The sequence below is a fragment of the Bidens hawaiensis genome, unplaced genomic scaffold, assembly GCF_021521415.1.
Source record: "Bidens hawaiensis isolate Kalapana, Puna unplaced genomic scaffold, B.hawaiensis_p1.1 tig00016188_1, whole genome shotgun sequence".
In the NCBI taxonomy this organism is placed as follows: domain Eukaryota; kingdom Viridiplantae; phylum Streptophyta; class Magnoliopsida; order Asterales; family Asteraceae; genus Bidens; species Bidens hawaiensis.
In genome coordinates this window covers 167,655-189,043 of record NW_027492472.1, presented here as the reverse complement: position 1 = coordinate 189,043, position 21,389 = coordinate 167,655, and the positions used below count along the sequence as shown (strand labels likewise).

At 39.4% G+C, this 21,389-nt stretch overlaps 2 protein-coding genes and 1 pseudogene across 2 annotated transcripts; all 3 read left to right on the top strand.

Annotated features, from left to right (window-relative positions):
• Nucleotides 1-6,267: 6,267 nt before the first annotated feature.
• Nucleotides 6,268-9,077, top strand: LOC143550762 (large ribosomal subunit protein bL35c-like). The gene is made up of 3 exons (XM_077041356.1): nucleotides 6,268-6,595; nucleotides 7,988-8,104; nucleotides 8,813-9,077. The coding sequence occupies exons 1-3, from the start codon at nucleotides 6,320-6,322 to the stop codon at nucleotides 8,885-8,887; spliced, it is 468 nt and encodes a 155-aa protein (XP_076897471.1). The 5' UTR covers nucleotides 6,268-6,319; the 3' UTR covers nucleotides 8,888-9,077.
• A 1,694-nt stretch (nucleotides 9,078-10,771) lies between these two features.
• LOC143550761 (uncharacterized) lies at nucleotides 10,772-13,641 on the top strand. Its single transcript, XM_077041355.1, has 5 exons — nucleotides 10,772-10,848; nucleotides 11,701-11,946; nucleotides 12,464-12,637; nucleotides 12,739-12,845; nucleotides 12,939-13,641. Exons 1-5 carry the CDS (start codon nucleotides 10,783-10,785, stop codon nucleotides 13,471-13,473), a joined length of 1,128 nt encoding a protein of 375 aa, XP_076897470.1. The 5' UTR covers nucleotides 10,772-10,782; the 3' UTR covers nucleotides 13,474-13,641.
• Nucleotides 13,642-15,410: 1,769 nt separating this feature from the next.
• Nucleotides 15,411-16,847, top strand: LOC143550777 (UPF0481 protein At3g47200-like; annotated as a pseudogene).
• The last annotated feature ends 4,542 nt before the right edge of the window (nucleotides 16,848-21,389 follow it).

The window sequence follows — 21,389 nt, the reverse complement described above, 5'->3', positions numbered from 1 at the left end:
GGGATCATGGCTTCAGTGCCATAAGTGAGACTGAACGGGGTTTCTCCCGTACTGGTCTTCTTCAGCGTTCTGTTTGCCCAAAGGACGTGCGGAAGCTCGTCCACCCAGCCGGATCTGTGTTCCAAGAGTCTTTTCTTGATGCCTTCGACGATGCTCTTGTTTGCTCTTTCTACCTCACCGTTACCTTGCGGGTGTGCCACTGAGGTAAAGGTGTGGGTGATTTGAAGTTCTTTCAGCCACTGCTGTAGCTTCTTGTCAGCAAAGTTGGTGCCATTGTCGCTTACCAAATTCTGTGGAAGTCCAAAACGACAAATAATAAATTCCCAAATAAATTTTTTGATATGCTTTGCGGTTGTTTGGGCTAAAGGTTTCGCTTCTATCCATTTGGTGAAGTAGTCAATGGCCACCACTAGGAACTGAACATTCCCAGCTGCTGTTGGAAATGGGCCTGTCACGTCAATGGCCCACTTCTGAAATGGCCATGAGGAAGTGACAGGAACAAGTTCATTTTTCGGGCGATGCGTGTTGGGTGCGTAAAGCTGACAAGATCTGCATTTTCTGATGTATGCCAACGCGTCCATATGCATACCCGGCCAGAAGTATCCCGCGTTGTTTAGCTTGGCTACCACAGCGCGGGGGCCTGCGTGTACTCCACAGATGCCTTCGTGAACCTCCCTTAGGAGGTAGTCAGCATCTTGGTTGTCCACGCATCTTAACAATGGGCCAAGAAAGTTACGTCTGTAAAGGGTGTCATTGACCAGCTGATAATTCAGTGCTTTACAGCGTAGTTTTCTTGCCTGTGACTTCGACTCTGGTAACGTTCCTGCTTCAAGGTATTTTATTATTGGGGTCATCCATGTTTCTGTACCGGTTTGGATGACACAAATTTCCTTGTGCGGGACTGATGGTGTTTCGAGGAGTTCCACGCGGATGTCCTTACCCAAGTGGGTGAAGGCCAGTGATGCAAGCTTGCTTAACGCATCCGCAGATTTGTTTTCGCTGCGCTTGACATGTATCACTTTACAATCATTAAAATCGCGCATGATGGCTTTGGCCTGGGCAAGGTACAGGGCCATTGTGTCATTTACAGCCGTGTACGTCCCGTTTATTTGGTTTGCCACTAGCATGGAATCTACATGGGCTTCCAAATTTTTTACACCCATTTTACGCGCAATCCTCAATCTGGCCAGGAATGCTTCATATTCAGCTTCGTTATTCGTACTTGGGAAATCCAGCCGAATAGCATAAGTATATTCCTGGCCTGCTGGGTTTGTTAATTTTAACCCTGCGCCTGAACCCTCGTTACTAGCTGCTCCATCAGTATAGAGTCGCCAGACCTCATCGATTTCGTGTGCTGGGGAGGGTTGAACCTCCTCCTGGCACTCTTTCTCCCGCGCAGCGGGGACTTCGGCAATAAAATCAGCCAGGACCTGGCCTTTAATGGCTGGTCTCGGCTTGTATTGAATCGCATATTCTCCCAATTCAATTGCCCATTTGGCTAGGCGTCCCGATAACTCGGGTTTGCCTAGAACATTTGAGAGTTTGAAGTTGGTGAGAATAGTGATTGGGTGACCCTGGAAATATCGTCTCAACCTGCGTGAAGCGTGTATAAGTGCCAAGACCAGTTTTTCCAGGGTAGAGTACCGGGTTTCCGCGTCTGCAAGCACGCGGCTAACATAATAGATTGGCATCTGGATGCCTTTTCGTTCTACAAGCAGGACTGCCCCGGTTGCTCTATCTGTTGCGGAGAGGTATAGGATTAACTCCTCTCCCGCTTGTGGTGCTGTGAGTGTTGGGAGTTCGATCAGGCGTGATCGAATCTCCTGGAAAGCTGCTTCCGCTTCTGGTGTCCAGCGGAAGTGCGTTTTCTTTAAACAATTTCTTAGTGTTGACACAAAAGGGAACGACCTATCCGCATGGTTTGCCAAAAAGCGGTTAAGCGCGACTAGTCGTCCATTAAGTGTTTGAGCCTGTTTTATGGTGGTAGGTGATTCCATTTTGACAATGGCTTCGACCTTTTCAGGGTTCGCTCTGAAGCCATCTTTAGTAATAATGACCCCTAAGAACTTCCCTTCTTCCACCCCAAATGAACACTTGCTCGGGTTGAGCTTCATGTTTATCTTTCTGAGCGTGTTGAAAGTTTCCTCAATGTCTTTCAACATCGTCTCTGGCTCGGGGCTTTTGATGACCAAATCATCCATATAGACTTCCAAGTTTCTCCCAATTTGGGCGTGAAACTCTTTGTCCATTAGTCGTTGGTACGTGGACCCCGCGTTCTTAAGTCCGAACGGCATCATTTTATAACAAAATGTGCCATCGGGCGTCCGAAAGGCGGTTTTGTCCTGGTCATCCACAGCCATGTGGATTTGATGGTACCCCTTATACGCATCCAAGAAGCATTTAAGGCGAAATGGTGCCACCGAATCCACCTTGAGATCAATTTCTGGCAACGGATAACAATCTTTGGGGCATGCTTTATTCAAATCTTTGAAATCTATGCACATGCGCCATTGTTTGTTATTCTTCGGTACCATTACGGGATTTGCAACCCATGTTTGATATTTGCTAACGCGCACGATGCCCGCATCAAGGAGTTCCTTGACTTGGGTTCTGCACGCGTTGGTTTGCTCGGGCCCCATTACTCTGCGCTTTTGTACGATCGGCGTTACGGCCGGATCGCATTTGAGCTTATGCTCTGCCTTTCCCCGGGGTACACCAGTCATGTCGGCTGGTGTCCACGCGAAGATGTCTGCGTTTCGCTGCAGTAAGCGCTTGAGTAAGGTGCGTGTTGGATCAACAATTGTCGGGCCAATGGTAACGGCCTGATCGGGATATTTCCCATTGAATGCCCACTGTTCAGGCTCAGTGATGGTTTGTTTGGCCATCTTCGGTTTGGGTTTAGAGGAGACAGATGCGATGCATACCTGGGGAATGCCCGTGATCATCGCTACGCCTTCAGTTGTTGGCCATCCCATCATGCCGTGGACTGAGGATACCACAGCGTTGAATCTTGCCATCCCGTCTCTCCCGAATAGGATGTCATACGTATGATGTGGTTTTTTCATCACAACAAAATCCACATCCTCCGTGCGTGAATAATTCCCATCAGTGAGAGTGACGGGGAAAGATAGGATGCCCAAGGGAGTGTTCATGCTGCCGTCAAACCCTTCCATTGAAGCGTAGACCGTCTCCAGGCGTTCCTTGTCTTCATCATCGAGCTTGTCGAAGAACTGCCTGTACATCACTGTCGACGATGCGCCATTGTCAACGAGGGTGCGGGAGGTGATGTAGTGCCCCAGCTGGCTTTTAATGACAATGGGGCCTTCTTTGTTTGGGCCTCCCGGCACTCGCGGGAAGCGCACTTCTGCTTCCTTCCATGCGCATGGTTCGGTCATTGGTCTCTTTCTTCCTCTGACCTTACCATGGACCATGTTGATGCTAATGTCGACGGGCTTCCGTCCGTTACCCCTGTACCTGTTGTCGTTCCTTCCTCCCTTCTTGATAGATGCCACGAGGTGTGCGAGCCTCCCATCCTTGACGAATGTCTCGACGATGTCCCTCAAGGATGTGCACTCCTCAGTGCTATGGCCCTTTGTCCCATGGAAGTCACAAGACTTGCTTTGATCCGCATTGGGTTTCTGTCGGATCACTGGAGCTTTTGGCCATGGCAGTTTTTCCGTGGCAAATATCTCCGTGACGCTCTTGGTGAGTGGCGTCCAGCGGTTTTTCCGGTTCAAAGGGTGCGTTTTGTCCTTTCCGCCAACCAGAGGGCGAGAGCTTGAGGGGGCGTCAAAGTTTATCCTTGACTGCCAAATACCTTGCCGCCTCTTTTTGTTTAGCCGGGCGGTTCTTACATTATTCTCCCTTGTCCTCTGCGTGTAGAGGTTTGTATTGTGGGGGAGATCTCTTCCCAGCTGTTTCTCTGTTTCGGCAAAGCGCTTGGCTGCCGTCATTATGGCATCCCACGTGGATGGCATACCGTCTTTACCCGTCAGAGTGCGGATGAGTTCTGGGTATTCAGCGCCCTGAATGAAAGCGGCGCGAACGAGGTCTTCACTGATGTTGCCCAGACTCACCTTCTTGGAGTTGAAGCGGGTGATGAAGTCCAGTAAGGATTCATCCTCTTCTCTGACACAGTTGAGGATCGTCCACTGCTCCTCAGTGTGTTTCCTCTGTTGACTAAACTGTTGACTGAACTTGTTCTGGAAGTCTGCCCAGTCATAAATGTGGTGGACCGGTAAACGGTCGAACCATGCTCTGGCTGCTCCTACCAGAGTCATCTGGAACATGTAGCACCACGTGGGTTCCGTCCAGTTACTGACGGTTGCCCCCGCAATGAACCTGTTCAGATGGTCATCTGGGTCGGATAGACCATCGTATGTGCCAATATTGGACATTTGTTTGGCACTCCTCGGGGCGATTGCTTCTGCAATGTCCCTTGCAAATTTTGACCTTCCTGCGTTTGTAGCAGTAGGTCTAAAGGCCTTGGAGAAGTCACGCTCGCTTTTTTCTGTGACTGGTTGGAATGCTTCCCCAAAATTCCTTTTTGGCTGGGGATCCGTTTCCTTACGCTTCCCTTTCGTCCTATGGCGAGGGTTCGCGTCGGTGTCGGAGTCTTCCCCCTCGCCGTCTGAGTACTCGTACTCACTACTCATGTTGAGGTGCTGGCGAGTACTACCGAATTCCTCAGCTTGTTGGACTGAACGCAAGCGTTCGTCCAACTCAGCCTGAAATTCTCTTTGACGTGCCTCGGCCCATGCCTTCACTTGATCAAGTGTTTGGCGAGGGGCTCGAGGTCGTTTTTCCAGCTGGGCATCAGTGAATCCCAGTGGAATATTTACTCCACTTGCCCCTACATGAGTGACTGGGGTAGTGTTCGTAAAATGTATTTCACTTGCCCCAGCTTGGGTGGCTGGGGTAGTGTTTGTAAACATTGTGTTGCCGGTGTTTACCCCAGTGGCTGGGGTTGTGGTTACCGGAATTTCTCTAGTCATCTTGGAAGTTTTGAAAAACTGGAGAAGGATGTAGTTCTAGCTTTATGCACGGATGGCGCCAATGAAGAAACACTAAGTAACCCCGGGCAGATTATAGATAATCTGGGGGCCAGGTAATGTTTCCCACGAAGGTTAGGTCCAGCAGAGTAAGTTGTACTTCAGGGAACCTGCAAAACAGACACCGTAAGCTCGTCACTGAGAAGGGGGGGTTCCTCCTTGTGACCACCCTCCGGCGTGAGAATCAGTCTATATTGCTCAACCAATATAAAAGTATATGAATACTATAAGAGCAGTTATCAAGTAAGTTATACGAGATTGTAGATGATCTTACCATTCCAAGATATTGGAGTATTTATAGCCGAAGGTAGGTTTTCTAGAAGGTACAGCCGGCTGAATAGTATTCCTGTTCAACCAACAGTGGATTACGCACAGGCCATACTGGTTGGTGGGTAGGTTACAGCCAACAGTAATAAAGTCGGCTGCACTATTCCACCAACTGTAGACCATGCACGTCCCACTGACTGTGGATTGTACGCAGGCCATGCTGGTTGGTGAATAGGTTACGGCCAACAGTAATACTATTCCACCAACTGTAGGCTGCGCCTGCTCCACAGTGAGGGTTGGTGAGTAGGCAGCGGCTAATAGTGACAAACAGTACTAGAGGGTGCTCCTCCTCGCACTGTTGTCGGTGAGCTGTCACCCTGTGATTGGCTCATGGGCTGTTCTGGTCAGATCGTCTGTCCTATCCATACCTTGGTAGGTATGGTACAAAAGATCTTTCAGAATCAGACTGGCTCATTTGGGCGGGATTGTTCCCGCCTTGCTCATGCCTTCACGTGACTGCTGAAGTAGCTAGTCTTGTACGTGTAGCCCTGCTGTCTGCGGGTAGCCTTCCCTGATGGCTTGTATCCGCAACTGCGGGAACAGGCGGGGTACTTCACCATTGGGAGGCTTTCCCTGCGTGTACAGCTTGCGTACTGCGCGTAAGATTCTATGAGCATGGTGGGTCCTGCGGGAGCAGATGGCCTTTGCGCAGACAACCCTGTTCAAGGTGAGTCTTGCGGGACCAACTGGTCTCTGCTGGGACCTACCTCTTCATCGCGTAAGCAAAAATGCAAAAACCAGCAAAATAACTAAAAACCGAAAGGTAAAACCGTCTTTTACCAAACTTCATTTCCTAGTGTTTGGATACACGAACAACTCTAACCTCAAACCATGTTTGGCAAGTCAACTAGTTATACATAACAAACACTCAACCCCCAAATCATTTTATCCAGATAACATTATAAACCAACACAACACAATCCATCAAACCAACAACAGCAATGGCATCGTGTTCTTCAACGTTGTTCACTTGCACGTCACTCCTAACAACCTCAACCAAACCACCTCGTACAAACCAAACCACTGTTTGTGTCTCACAATTCTCCAAGAAACCAACAACAACCACCCAATTGAACCTGTTGTCATCATCACACAGTGTCTCAATCTTCTCACCACTTGTTACCAACAGACCCTTAATTGTGTCTTCACCTAATAACCCAAAACCTCAATCTCTCACAGTTGTAGCTGCTAAAGGCTATAAGATGAAAACCCACAAGGTAATTTATTATTAATACTATTTTATTTCATTGTTTTGCTTCCAATTTAATTTACGAATTTGTCACTAAAATGCAAGTTTTTAATGCGTAATGAACAATATTATTTATAAGGTTAGAGGGGATATATGCAATAGAATTGGTTCAGTTATTTTGGTTAGGATGTTGGTTTTCGGTTCGGTTCGGTTAATAGATGAAAACCCACAAGGCAATTCATTAGCTCTTTATTTGTATATAATTTCATTCTTATTAAACGGCATTGGCGCTCGAGCTTGGCTCGTTTCAAGCTTCTTGTTTGTTTTTTCCCTTCTAAGCTGGGAGTCGGCTCGTTTATTATTTATTAAATAATTTGTGTGTTTTTATATATTTTTGAGAGAAAAACTTAAATGGGCTATTTAATGAACCTAAGATTGGCTGGAGCTCAGCTGTGCGGTGTGAAATTAATAAATAAGGATTAAGGTTGGTGTTGTAAAAATTGCCAGGCGCTAGTTGGGTGGTCAGGTAGGGACTAGCGATTAATCGGATTGGAATCTTTTTTTGATCTTTCTTATATTTCATTAAACTAAAAAGGATTCGATTACAAATTTAGAATTTATATGTAAATTTTTAAAAATGCATATATATTCCAAATATATTATGTAAAATTGTTAATTTGACCGATTTTGGACAAATGGGGATTAATCGGGCACAAGTCGGTGAGGTAGGGACTAGCGATTTATTTGCGCCTAGTCAGGCGGTCGGGTAGGGACTAGCGATTAATCAGATTGGAATTTAGAATTTATATGTAAATTTTTAAAAATGCATATATATTCCAAATATATCATGTGATTTTTTTAATTTTGACCGATTTTGGACAAATGGGGATTAATTAGGAACAAGTCGGTGAGGTAGGGACTAGCGATTAATCAGCGCCTAGTCGGGATTTTTACAACATTGCATAGGGCCCAACCTTGAGGCTCGGGTTTGAAAAAGCTCGGATCACTTCTAGCTTTTTTATCAATCTGATCTTGAGTAGCTTGCGAGTGGCTTGGCTCGTTTGCACCCTAGTCGGGAGGTGGGGTCCCAACTAGTGATTTATACGGAATGGTTGGATTGGATTGTAATTTTGATATATACACATCGAACCCTTGTTTGATCATTAATGTCGATGCTTAAAGCTTGGGTTAACGGGCTAAAGCCAAGAGCGGTTTTAAGCGCCTACTGATTACATGAAGTTGCATCGGCAGTGTACTGACTAGCGATTAATCCTGACCTTTACAACACTGTTTTTTGCGTAAAATTTTTGTTCGGTTTCATGTGAGATGTCATTTTGTGGTTCAAATTCTGCAAACTCGTTATGCTTTTTACGAATTTACAGATTTTTCATCAAATTCATGTTGAAATTTGCATTTTTAGGCTTCGGCAAAGAGGTTCAGAGTAACGGGAACAGGGAAGATTGTGAGGAGGAGAGCCGGGAAGCAGCATTTGCTTAGAAAGAAGAATGCTAAGCGGAGAAATCGTCTCTCTAAATCGGTTAGTGTTTGAATCTGTTAACTAAAACATGTGTTTCTTGAATTTTAGGCATAGTTTCAAGATCTGTGTTGATATTTATATGTCGTCGCACTGCAAGAAGTAAATCGAAACTTATATAGTTCCCCCATTTGACCTTTTTTGACGCGTTAGAGATAAAAAGTCAATTGTATGTGTGTAAACAAGCTCAGCTTGTGAGTAGTTTTTCAAGCTCGAGCTCGAGCTCGACTCATTTATTATTTATTAATATTAATTTGTGTATATACATTTATAATTATTTTTTTATATATTTTAATTATAATTTTTATGCATAACATAATATATATTATTAAGCTATATTTACAATAATTTATACATAATAATAATTTTTATATATTAAAATAATAATATAAATAACAAGCTCATTTAGGCTCGCGGGCCAGTTCAAGCTCAATAAGTGCAGCTCGGGCTCTGGCTCATTTATTAAACAGACTGATTTTTAGGCTCGAGCTAGTTTAAACTCACTCAATTCAATATTTTAACGTGCTCATTTGCGCCCCTAGTCAATCGAGATGGTATTTTGTGTGCAGTGCACATTAATTGTCTTGAATAGGTTAACCATTTTCGCTATTTTCCACTTTCCAGTCACTTGAACAAATATATCATATGTTTGTTTATATCAGTATAAAACTAGTCATACATTTCTAACATCACTTGATTATCTCATGACAGGTACAAGTGGACCGCAGTGACTACGACAATGTGATAGGCGCCTTGCCTTATCTGAAGGTTAATCGGGCCAATTAGCCCGTTTCATGAAGACCGAAACGGGTTGCAAATTCTAGCAGAGTTAATAGCTTTGTGACTGTTAAGTTGTTACTCTTTATCATCTTTTGTTGTATTTATGGTTTTAATTGCAAGTTTTTTTAAAGTCTTTTGCTTTCATGTAGTTTATAGTCACTGCAAAACACTAAATGCCAAGTTTTAATGTTCTTCATATGTTATCATATGACTTGTACTTTATTGTCCATTTGAGGTTTTTTTAGATGTTTTAAGTTTTCTTTTAGACACGATACAACATGACACGATAATAATGATGTCATCAGTAGGTAAGTGTAATCCGTTTACTATACATTGTTTTGAATAAACGAATGCAACCTGTTTAATAAACGTGTCGTGTCCATTATTAACATTACAAGGCTCAAACCGTTCAAAATGCAAATATATATAAGCATATATATTTGTATAAGATTTGTATATTCAACTCGCCAACCTTTTTAAAACTGTCACAATCTGTTAATGATATTATTACATAAATGAGTTAAACGAGTTATGATTGAATTGTTTTATGTGCACACAAGACATGCGGGTTATGTATATTGAATCGTTTTATGTAAATTGGATACACCATTGTATCGGTTAGACACGTCATTGTATCAGTTAGATGCATTGATGTAATCTAGATCAAATCGAAAAAATGTAAAACAATTATCAAATTAAAAATAATAGAATCTTGTATTTTTATATTTATAGTATAATAATTTTCTAGAAAATTTACTAATTAATTATATAAAATTGAATAGAGCTTGAAACAACTTTATGGTAATAGAATTTGTCATTAATATTTTTATCATCGTGACTCATTATTTCTAAAAACAAAGTCATTTACAACAAGATTAGTTGTATAAATGGAACATGTATAAGTATATGGTAAACTATATTTAGTAAAGATAAATTATATTATCCGATATCCACTTAAGTTAATAACCGCTAAAACGCAATAGCTATAATGCGACAAGTGAAGTGAATCAATGACTACAATTATTTTTATCCATTAAATTTAATAATGAAAAAAAAAATCTAAGTCAATTAAAATAACAACAATAATAATGATTAGTATATAAAATTCTCATATTCAAATCCGATCTCAACCAGGTTTTCTAGTAGTGGGCCTTCAGACGACAGGTTTTCCTCGGAACAAAAAATAGTGGTCTTTACTATTCTATCCACTTCTGTCCGCGATCGCCAGCAATTTCAGCTTTAGTCGTTGATCATTCAAAACCAACCCAAATTACTTCGAACGAGGTTAGTCTTTTGTCGGGTTTGGCCTCAGGTTTCGGTTAAAAGTGAGACACGTAACATTGTTGGTAACTAGAAACTGTGGGAAGTATAAATTATTGAGAGGTTTAAGAGAGAGGTGCAAAAAAACCTGTTTCGGAACCGGACCCTACCCTACCCGCAGGTACAGACCGGGCTTTGGGTTTCTCCCAGAAACTGTACCCGAAATTGTACCCAAAATCAGAATCGACTCGGACCAGCCGGAACTGGTTCCACCAATACCCGGTCAAAACCCGACCCAACCCTACCCGAAACCTAAAAAAACCTGGTCAAATACCCGACTATACTCAGAATTGGTTCTTACCCAACCCGGATTTGACTTTTGTTAACCATACCCGGAACCGGTTCCTGAAAATACGTGCACCTCTAGTTTAAGACTTTATTAAGAGGCCCATGAAGTGATGAAACTATTAATCCTAATGGGCCTAACCAATGGCCCAATTAAGATGCTTAATATTATTATTATCTACACATTACTATTTGACGAGACTGAAGCATAATAATATCACATCACATCAATCATTATGGTTCAAATAATATTGCCGCCATTGCCGGAGCAAGATACGCCACCGGAAAAGCGTCCGATGACTGACCAAGACTTGCCCCATAACAAACGACAGAAGTCATCCTCTTTACAAACAACCAACGAGGTCTTTTGTTATTTATTTTTTTGCTGTTTTACAAAAAAAAGATTTGATTTTTATTAAAAAGATTTGGAATCTTGATATTTTATTATTAGGATTTTTATTTTCTTTTAGTTCTTGTTCATTCAATAGTTTTTTTATTTTCCTCAAAACGATTACGATAAAGTGAGACAGGTAAATGGACAACGCATGCGATAAAGTGATTATTATTATTATTATTATCATTATTTATTTATTTATTTTATTATTTTTTTTGTAAACTAATTTTTTTGGGTTATGGGGTTTGGGTCAAACAGACTATTTCAAGAATATTATTATTAATTTGTTTCGGGTCAAAATAGGTTATTTTATAATTAAAGAAAAAGTATTAAATTGTTTGTAATTTTGATCTAAATTGACTGGCTGTGTATAATTTGAGTTGACTCAGATTGACCCGTTGTATCGATTGAGTTGATTCAAACGACCCCGTTTTGTCATTTGAGTTGACCCACATTGACCTTGAGTTGACTCACATTGACCATTTTTATCTTTTGATTTGACTCACATTGACTTTTTGTATCATTTGATTTGACTCAACTTAACCCCTTTATCATTTGAGTTGACTCACATTGACCCGTTGTGTTAGTTGAGTCGACTCACATTGACTTGTTGTGTTAGTTGAGTTGACTCACATTGACCCGTTGTGTTAGTCGAGTTGACTCAAATTGACCTGTAGTATCAGTTGACCTGAGTTGACTCTATTTGACTCGTATCATTTGAGTTGACCGAACTTGACCCGTTGTATACTTTTAGTCAACTCAAATCAGCCCATTAATTCTTTTAACATTATTCTAACCATTTGTAACTGAACATCTGCAGTGGAGCCATGTCACCGAACCCCCGGTCACACATTCTCAAAGCGATCCACTTAACGAGCCAAATCTTTTGGGCTTAAAGCTGAGGAAGACTCCATCAGCTTTGGAACTGATTGAAGCGCAGCTTAACGAGGCCCGCATTGCCAAAAGCAAGAAAGATGCTAAGGCAAGGCATGCGGCCTCAGGGCCCGTTGATAACTTGAAGGCATCTAACTTTCCAGCTGTACTTTTGAAGATTGGCAACTGGGAGGTACACTAATAAATTATTTAGCTTGGAAAAATGGGCGGGCCGACGGGCTGAGTAGCGGGTCGGAATGGGTCGGATCAAAAAGGGTCATTTAAAAAAATATCAAATTGGTTTGGGTTTAAAGTTTAAATGGGCTGTGAGTGAATTTGAATCTATAATAAAAGATGTTGAAACTTTGGACAAAAATGTTTGGTTGGTCGGGCCAAGTAGCGGGTCAAACGGGTTCTGAGCCAAATGAGTTTGGGTCAAAACAGGTCATTTAAAATAATATTAAATTGGTTTGAGTCAAAACGGGTTGTGACCAACTTTGAAACTATAAAAAATATCTTAAAACTTTGGACATAAAAATAGTTGGTCAGAATGGGTCGGGTCAAAACGGGCCATTTTAAAAATATATATATATATCAAATTAGTTGGGTGGAAACGGGTTTGTAACCAGATTTGAAATTATAAAAAAATGTAAGAACTTTGGAAAAAAAGCATTTGTCGGTTTTAACTTTTAACGCGTTGTTTGTAGCAGTATGTGTCCAAGCACGAAGGCGATCTAGTGGCAAAATGTTACTTCGCAAAGCATAAGATCGTATGGGAAGTTCTTGATGGCGGGCTAAAGAATAAAATCGAGTTCGAGTGGGAAGCTATCGTGGGCCTCAAGGCCCACTGTCCCGATAACGGACCCAACACCTTGAATATTGTGGTACTCATCTTTTACCACTTGTGTCTTTATTACGACAGTTCTCACAGTTCTTAACATATTATTATTCTGAAATAAAAATAAATAATATATATTATTTACAGCTTAATAAACAACCGTTGTTCTTCAGAGAGACTAATCCGCAACCTAGGAAACACACGGTTTGGCAAGCGACTACTGATTTTACCGATGGAGAAGCAAGTAGATACAGGTAGTTATATACTTATATATTTAACTATTGTATATGTGTTATCATATTTTATAAGTTTATATAAAGAGCACTTATGTAACTTTATTAATGCAGGCAACATTATCTGCAGTGTGCACCGGGCGTGCTAAATAAGCACTATGAAAAGTTGATGAACTGTGACACGCGACTTAACTTGCTTAGCCAACAGGCGTTAAAAGACTCCGTTATAGATCCAAACGTGTTAAACGGTTCTGGTTCGGTTCATGGAGATATTATCAAGCAACATGGGCTTGTAGAAGGTTGGCGCATTGTGCGGTCAAAGGCTGTCGCACTGGTCAACGCAACTATGTCTGAACATAATATTGTACCTTCGGTGGAAGTGCCCGCTTGGGTCAATGAAGTCAACCAAAATCAGTTTGTCGAGAATTTTATCGGGAACGGGTCAAATGGGTATTTTGACACTGATGTCGAGATGTACCATGGAAATGACCATTTTACCCCTAATGCTAACTCGGCACCCAAGAATGAGAATGTTGGGATAACGAGGGTCGACTCGTTGACTGATTTGCTACATCAGCTTCCACAAATCGAGTCCCTCCCGAGGATCTTCTACGACACTTCTCATGGTGATGATCTCATGGGCTTCTAATACGACTCGGGTTGCAGGGGTAAATATGGAAACTGGAAATGTGCATAATTTTTTTTTTGTATGTTTGGAGCATTTGCAGCCAAAAATGAAGAACTGATAATAAGCTGGATTTCTTTTTTTGTTTTTATATCATTTTGGATGTTATGACATTGGTCTATAAGTTGTGAATATGTGAACTCATTTTGGATTTTGACTATTGATGTTAATATTACATGATAATATCTTATCATGGTTGCTATTATAATTCTTGTAATATAAATGTCACACTTTGTCGAACACGTATAGTGTTTTGGGCGCGTTAGGATATTTTATATCATATCAGTTGTTAACATTGAGACGTTAGCAAAGTTGGAATTAATAGTAATTATCCTTAATGTCGTTTTGACTCCATGGTAAGCCGTTAGGCCTTTATACCCAAGTTCGAGGCTTCGAGCCCCTAAGACAGAATGTTAAATGTTCATTATTAGTTTGACACTCCAAGGATTCGAACCCGGGTCCTCTAAACAGGAAACTTCTAAGGGTAAACCCCCTTACCAAAGGCCTGGTGACTGACACTTATAGTAACAGTGTCGAAGCTTGGACGAGTTCGTTGGTGGGTTGGGGTGGGGGAGGGTGTTGGGGGGGGGGGGTGACTCAAAAGTCAAAACGTCTTCTCGTGGTGCGGCAGGGGTGTTGATACAAGTAAACTCATACGTCATGATGGGGGCGTTAATAAAACAAAATGTTAATAAAGTTTGTTCTAGTAAAAGTTCCCGCGCATTGTGCCCGGAGCAAGCATTGATGCATATAAACCTGTGCGTCACGTTGAGGACATCAATAAAACATAAAGTTAATAAAGTCTGTTCGCATGTTACGGTGGTTCGGTTTTGAACAAAATACATCAGGCAGAAGTACATAAGAAAAAGGAATTGAATAAATCATAGAATCATTGAATCAAACGGAGAAAATAATCGACAAAGAATTGAATTGAAAATACCCACCAAACTACTTGCACACATGTCTAAACCTACTTGAGTTTTAATATATATATATAATATATAACGGGAAAATTCCCAAAATAGCCCATTTATAGTTAGTGTTTCCAAGTTTATCCCTCATAATTCAAATTTCCAATTTTATCCCTTTGGTATCTCGTCGCCGACGACATGATAGCGAACACCGACGATGCGTTACCGAAACAAATAGGATAACGACACGTGGCACAAGTTGGCCGGAATAGGTCGCCGCGACATGTTATATAACATGACGTCGGGACCCTACGTTAGTGATAACATGACGCCGAGACCCTACGTTAGTGATAACGCTGTAACGACATGTTAGGTTATATAACATGACGCCGGGACCCTACGTTAGTGATAACGCATCGCTGCTACCCTACGTTAGCAACATAACGCATCGTCAACCCTATGTTATACAACGCATCGGTAACGCATCGTCGGTGTTCGCTATCATGTCGTCGGCGACGAGATAACAAAGGGATAAAATTGGAAACTTGAATTATGGGGGATAAACTTGGAAACACTAACTATAAATGGGCTATTTTGGGAATTTTCCCATATATAATACATAATTGGAGGACATATTAATCTCAACAAATGATAAATAACTATTGACTTTTGTATCAACAAGGAGTACTCACTACTCAGCAGATTTGATCAACACCAACACCATATTCTCTCTTTTACAACTCGAATTCAAGGTCTGGTAAGTGATAATAAACTTAACTTAAGTTTGAACTTTAAATGCTAAATTTGATTGCAATTGTAAAACTCATATAGTTGCTAGCTAGTTCTAGTTCCATGCATTTGTAATTTTGAGTTCTTTTTTTCTTTTGAAAAAAAAAGTCAACTGCAGCCAACTGTGATATTGTCCTCGCCGTGTAGCTCAGTTGGTTAAGGGGGCGTAAGACTTGAAACAATAACTTTGTGATATTGAATATGCTAACCGCCATTGTAGTTTTCTTTTGTTTCTCCTTGATCAATCAAGTAATAAGTTGAGTAACTATAATATAGCTCTCAACAATATATATTTAAATTGTGATCTAACTTATAATTGCGTAGGAAATAGTGTTCCCTTGGAATCGGTGATTCAGAGCTTGGAGACGTAAAAATGAATCAACGTACCTTCAAAAGTCTTCTTTCTCGTATAGAAAATGAAGTCAGCTATAAGAACACTGTTTTTCTGCCGATTGGCATGGTATCTCAAACACTACCCGATCTCAGCCCAAGCTCTTTTAGTCCTCGAGTGGTCTCTATTGGACCTCTGCACAGAGAAGATGACAATGTGCGTCATGTGAAACAGAGAAACTAATTTATCTGAATAATCTAATATGTCGTACAGGATCCCCACGAGAGGAAATACTGAAATTATGTGTGGAGAAGGCGTGCTCTTCAATGGATCAGATCAAGGCATGTTATGTTTGGACGAAGAAATATGATGATGATGAAATTGCCGAAATGATGGTTGTGGATGCTTGTTTCATTCTTGAGTTCATTTACAGTCACTCGGGATATGATGATGCATATTCGGGAAACAAGTTGCTACCAAGAAGTGTAATTTATGACTTGGTGTTGCTAGAAAACCAGATCCCTTTGTTTTTTCTTAATGAAATATATAAGTGCACGCTATTGAAGAATCAGCCTAACGTCTCCCTTATTCGGTTTATCCGTCAAGTTTTAAGGGGTCTCAACCTCTTTATGAATAATATAGATATCCAAGATATTTCCATTGATACCACTCCTCATATTCTTAGCCTTATACACGAATGTTACAACCCTCAATATCCTATTACATCATATTTAGGTCGCTCTAAATTTTTTTCGGCTACAGATCTAGACAGCGCAGGGGTCAACTTCGAACCCAACTATTTAAATCAGCCGATGCAGATGCGTGTGAAGTTGAATAGGTTCCCACGCTCTTTTGGTTTTTGGAATAAGCCTACTCTTAGAATGCCGGTATTGTTTTTGCACGATTTTACCGAGGTGGTTTTAAGGAATCTCATTGCATACGAGTAGTTATTTAAAACCCGTAGTTATATTACATCATATGCTTTTGCCATGAATATGCTAGTGAGGAGTGAAGAAGATGTTGCCAAGTTGCAACACTCGGGAATCCTGATTAACAATATGGGTTCAAATGAAGAAGTTGCTTCTATGATCAACAATATATGCAAACATCTTGAAGTCCGAGAGTGGTATTATGAAATGGAATGGGTATTGTTGAATAACTACTATAGAACTTATATAGCTTGGGTGAGGACAACTTACTTCAGGAGTCCATGGTCTAGCATTTCTCTACTTGCTGGAATCATCCTATTTTTTCTAACCGTGGTTCAAACCATCTTTGCGATTAAGCCTGCCGGGAGCATCAACTAGATCAACAAGCCTGTTGGAAGCAATAACTAGATTTGTATTTTTTTTCTTTTTTTTCTTCTGTTGTTCACTGTTTGACTTGTATACTAGGTGACGTTTTCGTTCATAAACTTCGCTTGAATAGAAAGTGGAATTAATTTCACTAAGAACATGGGAATATGTGGTGTTACTGTTTTCATTTCAAATCCTTTTATAAATTTATGACAGTTAGTTTCAACTTACTTAAATTTCAAGTTTTTAACGAATGTCAATCAATTCATTAGAAAACATTCTTTGAACAAAAGTCCTAAGTATTCGGATGAAACGTGGATTTGTTGAAATTAGCATTCAATCTGATAATTCTTTGACAGCCAAAGGCCCTTTGGAGCTTGATGGGACACATTCCGAATTAGCATCATAAATCTACTTGGTCGATATGCAAGAGATGAAGACAATCGTAACGAGATCTAAGGCCAAGTTCTTTCATCCCTTGGGTGGTCTGTATTGGACAACCGTAACGAGTTCTAAAGTATAAAGTTTTGAATTCATGTATGGTAATTACTTTTTCGTTATAATTAGATTGCTCTTAGCAACAAAAGTAAAAGTTATATGTGTTGTGGGTCGGATCATCCTAAGTCCTAATGAATTATTACAAAACTCGAGGTTGGGTTTTTTTTTTTTAAGATATCTATTCAACACAACTTGATATAGCTAGGCAACAAGCCTTACGGCTTTCTCTAGTACTGTCACGTTAAAGATATAGAAACTCGATAAACAAACTTTGGGAGTAAATTTCTTTCTATGACAACCTAAGAAGAAAGGTGGCTTTTACAAAACATAAATCTTGTATATTAAAACAAGTAATCGGTTTGGTATCTGGGAAGCACAATAAGAGAAACAAAACTGCTTTAAATAGTTGAGCCGACCGTGAGATGGATACCTAGATAAGTGGTGTAGTTAAGAAGGTTTCGGTCGAGATTAATCAACAATATTGGCTAAAGGAATTGGATGTTACTCACGTGCATCAACTTAACGGAGAAATTGGATGACAGTAAGACAGTTAGCTTAAAGGATGAAAATCAAATAAACATAGCATGTAAAGGGCACCGTCTGAAAGTAAACATTATAAAGGATCTGATTCGTAAATCAGGTATGTTTAAAGGAAAAAATTTGTTTTTTTGTCTTTTATTATTTCAATATAGCACTGATAATATTTTTCTAAAGTACACATTTTAAAATATGTTGGTACACTTTGATTACAAGAGTCATATAAATCTATCATGCGAAAAAGCAAAACTGTATTCAAATGTTAAGAATCCAACACTACTTACATGTAAAACTATCATGCAAAAAGACACAAAACAGTTTTAAAACAAGAAAAAAAAATCAAGGCATGCTTAAACAAAACATGCATATAGGAACATTAGATTCTGCTGACATGGCATACTTTGAACAGTCAGTATGAATAGCATGACCACATGGCAGAATATCCACACCCGGAAGACACTGAGGTGTGAATTTAACTCGATATTTGCGTTCCTCGTATGCACGATCAACATCGTTTGGCGAACATGAAAGATCTTTGTCGCATAATATGCACTTCTCCCCGGACCGCTTATGTTCCTCATCATCACCTGTCATTTACTTAGCATCATGTTACATAAACACGGAAACACCTAAACATGCTCATGTTAACATGTTGTTTGTTAAACATGTTTAAACATGTCTCGTATTAATCCAAACTCGTTTTGATATGCTACCCAACCTGCCCAAATATATCACATGTGACATATGTTGTCACGACATGATACGTAGTTGATCCAAGAGCTACTGGACTCATACTTAGGCCAACTTAAAAAAAGAGCATATATTGGGCTACATCAGGACGGGACCTACAAGGAATAGACAGATTCAACGTTGTTTTTTGCTAAAAAACTAGTGTAAACAAAATTTTTAAAATCTTTCAATTCTTAAATTATTTGAGTTATGTAACGAACCCCATCCTATCATTTAAGAACTCTAAAAAAGTTAAGAACTCTTAGGAACTCTTAACAATCATACATTTTTTTAATTTTTCTTTTATATTAACATTGAGTAGTTTTATCATATTTTATATAAAAAAAATTTATTACATGTATTAATCAAAAGTTTACATATGTGTAAAATTTATATACTAACAAATTTACATATATGTTAAAAACATAAGTATGTATAAAAACTAATTTTCAAATTGTAATCGTAAATATAGATATAAAAAATGATAAAACTACACTAAAAAACATTAACATACAAAAAAATTTATAAAAAATGTTAGTTTTCAAGGATTCCTTCAAGTTCTTAAATAATTTAAGAGCTCTGTAACGATACTCATCCTATATATATAAACACACTCATATAAATATCATGTGAAAACTAAAAAGTTACGATAACATACAGTCCAATCTGATGTGGTAAGCTGGGGCGTCTGAACAAAGTTGTTCGATATTCTCAATAGAGATGCCCAGTTTTTTGAGTAAATTCCTTTAGCAAGGAAGCAACTTGAGAATCTAAAGATTCTTCATGTGTCGGGTCCTTAGGGGCTGCGGTTTCTTAAGCTGGATTACTACTCGACTTCACATTCGCGGCAGAATCTTGTGCTAACGGAGTCGACTTTGATAAGGATTGTAGAGATTTAACTAACATATCATGGTTTGATTTCAACTCACAATGATGTTAGAAACCTTGTTCACACTCATTTTTAAATTGATTCTGTAGAATAATTTAAACTTAAGTCAGCAATGATTGATGGTGTAAGTAATTAATAAACATAAGTAACTACAAAACAAGTATGTTTACATATCTATTGAAAGCATGTGCGTCGTTTACGTTCATTCATTTACGTCTGCTTGTTTGTGTTTGTTCGTTCACATTTGTTTATATATTTATGAAAAGTATAGCCCACTTTTAGGAACAGGCGCATTTTAATATGAGAGTAAGGCTATGTGTAGTGGATGAGCTACAAAATGGGACGATTTAAGCCATGTGGCGCCCAGTGAGGGAGGGGGGGTGTGCCAAACTAAAATCGCCCCTACATATCGCCCACTACACATACCCTAACTGCATTTTAATATTTAACATGTGTTATGCAATAAAATCTAAATAAAAGAAATCAAAATCTTTTTTTATTAAAAAAAACAATCAGGTGAAGATAAAAGACATGTTAACTTGTTGTATGCAATAAAAATTGTTGGTAACATGTGCTTAGAAAAGAAGTAGCATATGAATAGTAAAGTTAGAGTGTGTGTAGACGGTTAATTTGGATATTCACGTTTACTTTAACTAATACATGTTTGCGTTTGTTTATATTCATTAGCTTATCTTTATTCGTCTTCGTGAACACAAACAAATAAATTTGTTCATTTATGTGTTTGTTCAACACCTAAAGTTAAACGAACTAACACAAACAAGACACGTTCATATAAGTTCAATTAGTTTGCATGCCAAATATTCGTCTTAAAAGAAACTCGAGCCTAAAATACCAACAACGCGTTTTGGACACTTTTACTATGAACAATGACTCAATGAGTAAACTATATTTATTGGTATATATGATATTTGAGTGTGACAATTTATATTTACAATTGTAACACTTCATGTACATGTTTTTTATTCTTTTATAAAATTGTGAGAATTACTGAAAATGCATTAAAGTCACTCACCGGAAATAATATTACGCCATTAAGGTCGACGGTGGGGTTTTTACCAGGAACAATAATTTTTACTAGGGTTAAAGTTTATATACTTTTCTAATTTGTGGGCCAACTAGATATTATGGTCCAATAGATTATTATTATTATTATTATTATTATTATGATTATTATTATTATTATTATAAGATCTGGTTTGTTATCGTGATATGATTCCAGACTACAACTTAAGCAGTTTCACTAATAAGGGCACTGCTCCCTAAAACCCAATATGCACAGTGTAACACCCTGACCGATGGCGGATTATACATTGGGGCGCCACGTATTGTTTCATTACTCGTGACACTATTTGGGTGTCAATATTTAATAAATACGTTTTCATTTCGCACGCGCAGAACACAAATCGTAAAGTAACATAAATCATATCATAACTTAAAATATTCAAATAACATAATTTGTCTTGTTACATTTTAATCTAGGTCCAAAGAAAAAGAAAACATCCTACGTGTCCTTGAGATTCCCAAAAGCAGCTACAGCAAACCTGAACATGTGTTAAAATAAAACGTCAACACTTGCGTGTCGGTGAGAAATCAAGTTTAACAGATATAAATAGGTAATAACAAACACTGCGCGCAACATGTGCTTAACTGGGGTTTAACATAGGGTGTAATCAGATTGTGATCAAGCCTAAATAGATCATAGCTCATAGTTCAATCCGTGCTCCCAATCGAGCACAAAAACAAATAATCATACGTGCATGTGTAAACAAAACAAGAAAACCGTAAACGATAGGTCTCCCGTGTTCATCTAATGGATCCATGAAAACTTCGGAATAGGCCGAACAAAGCGGTTAATGATTCACACATACAAATAAACAGCC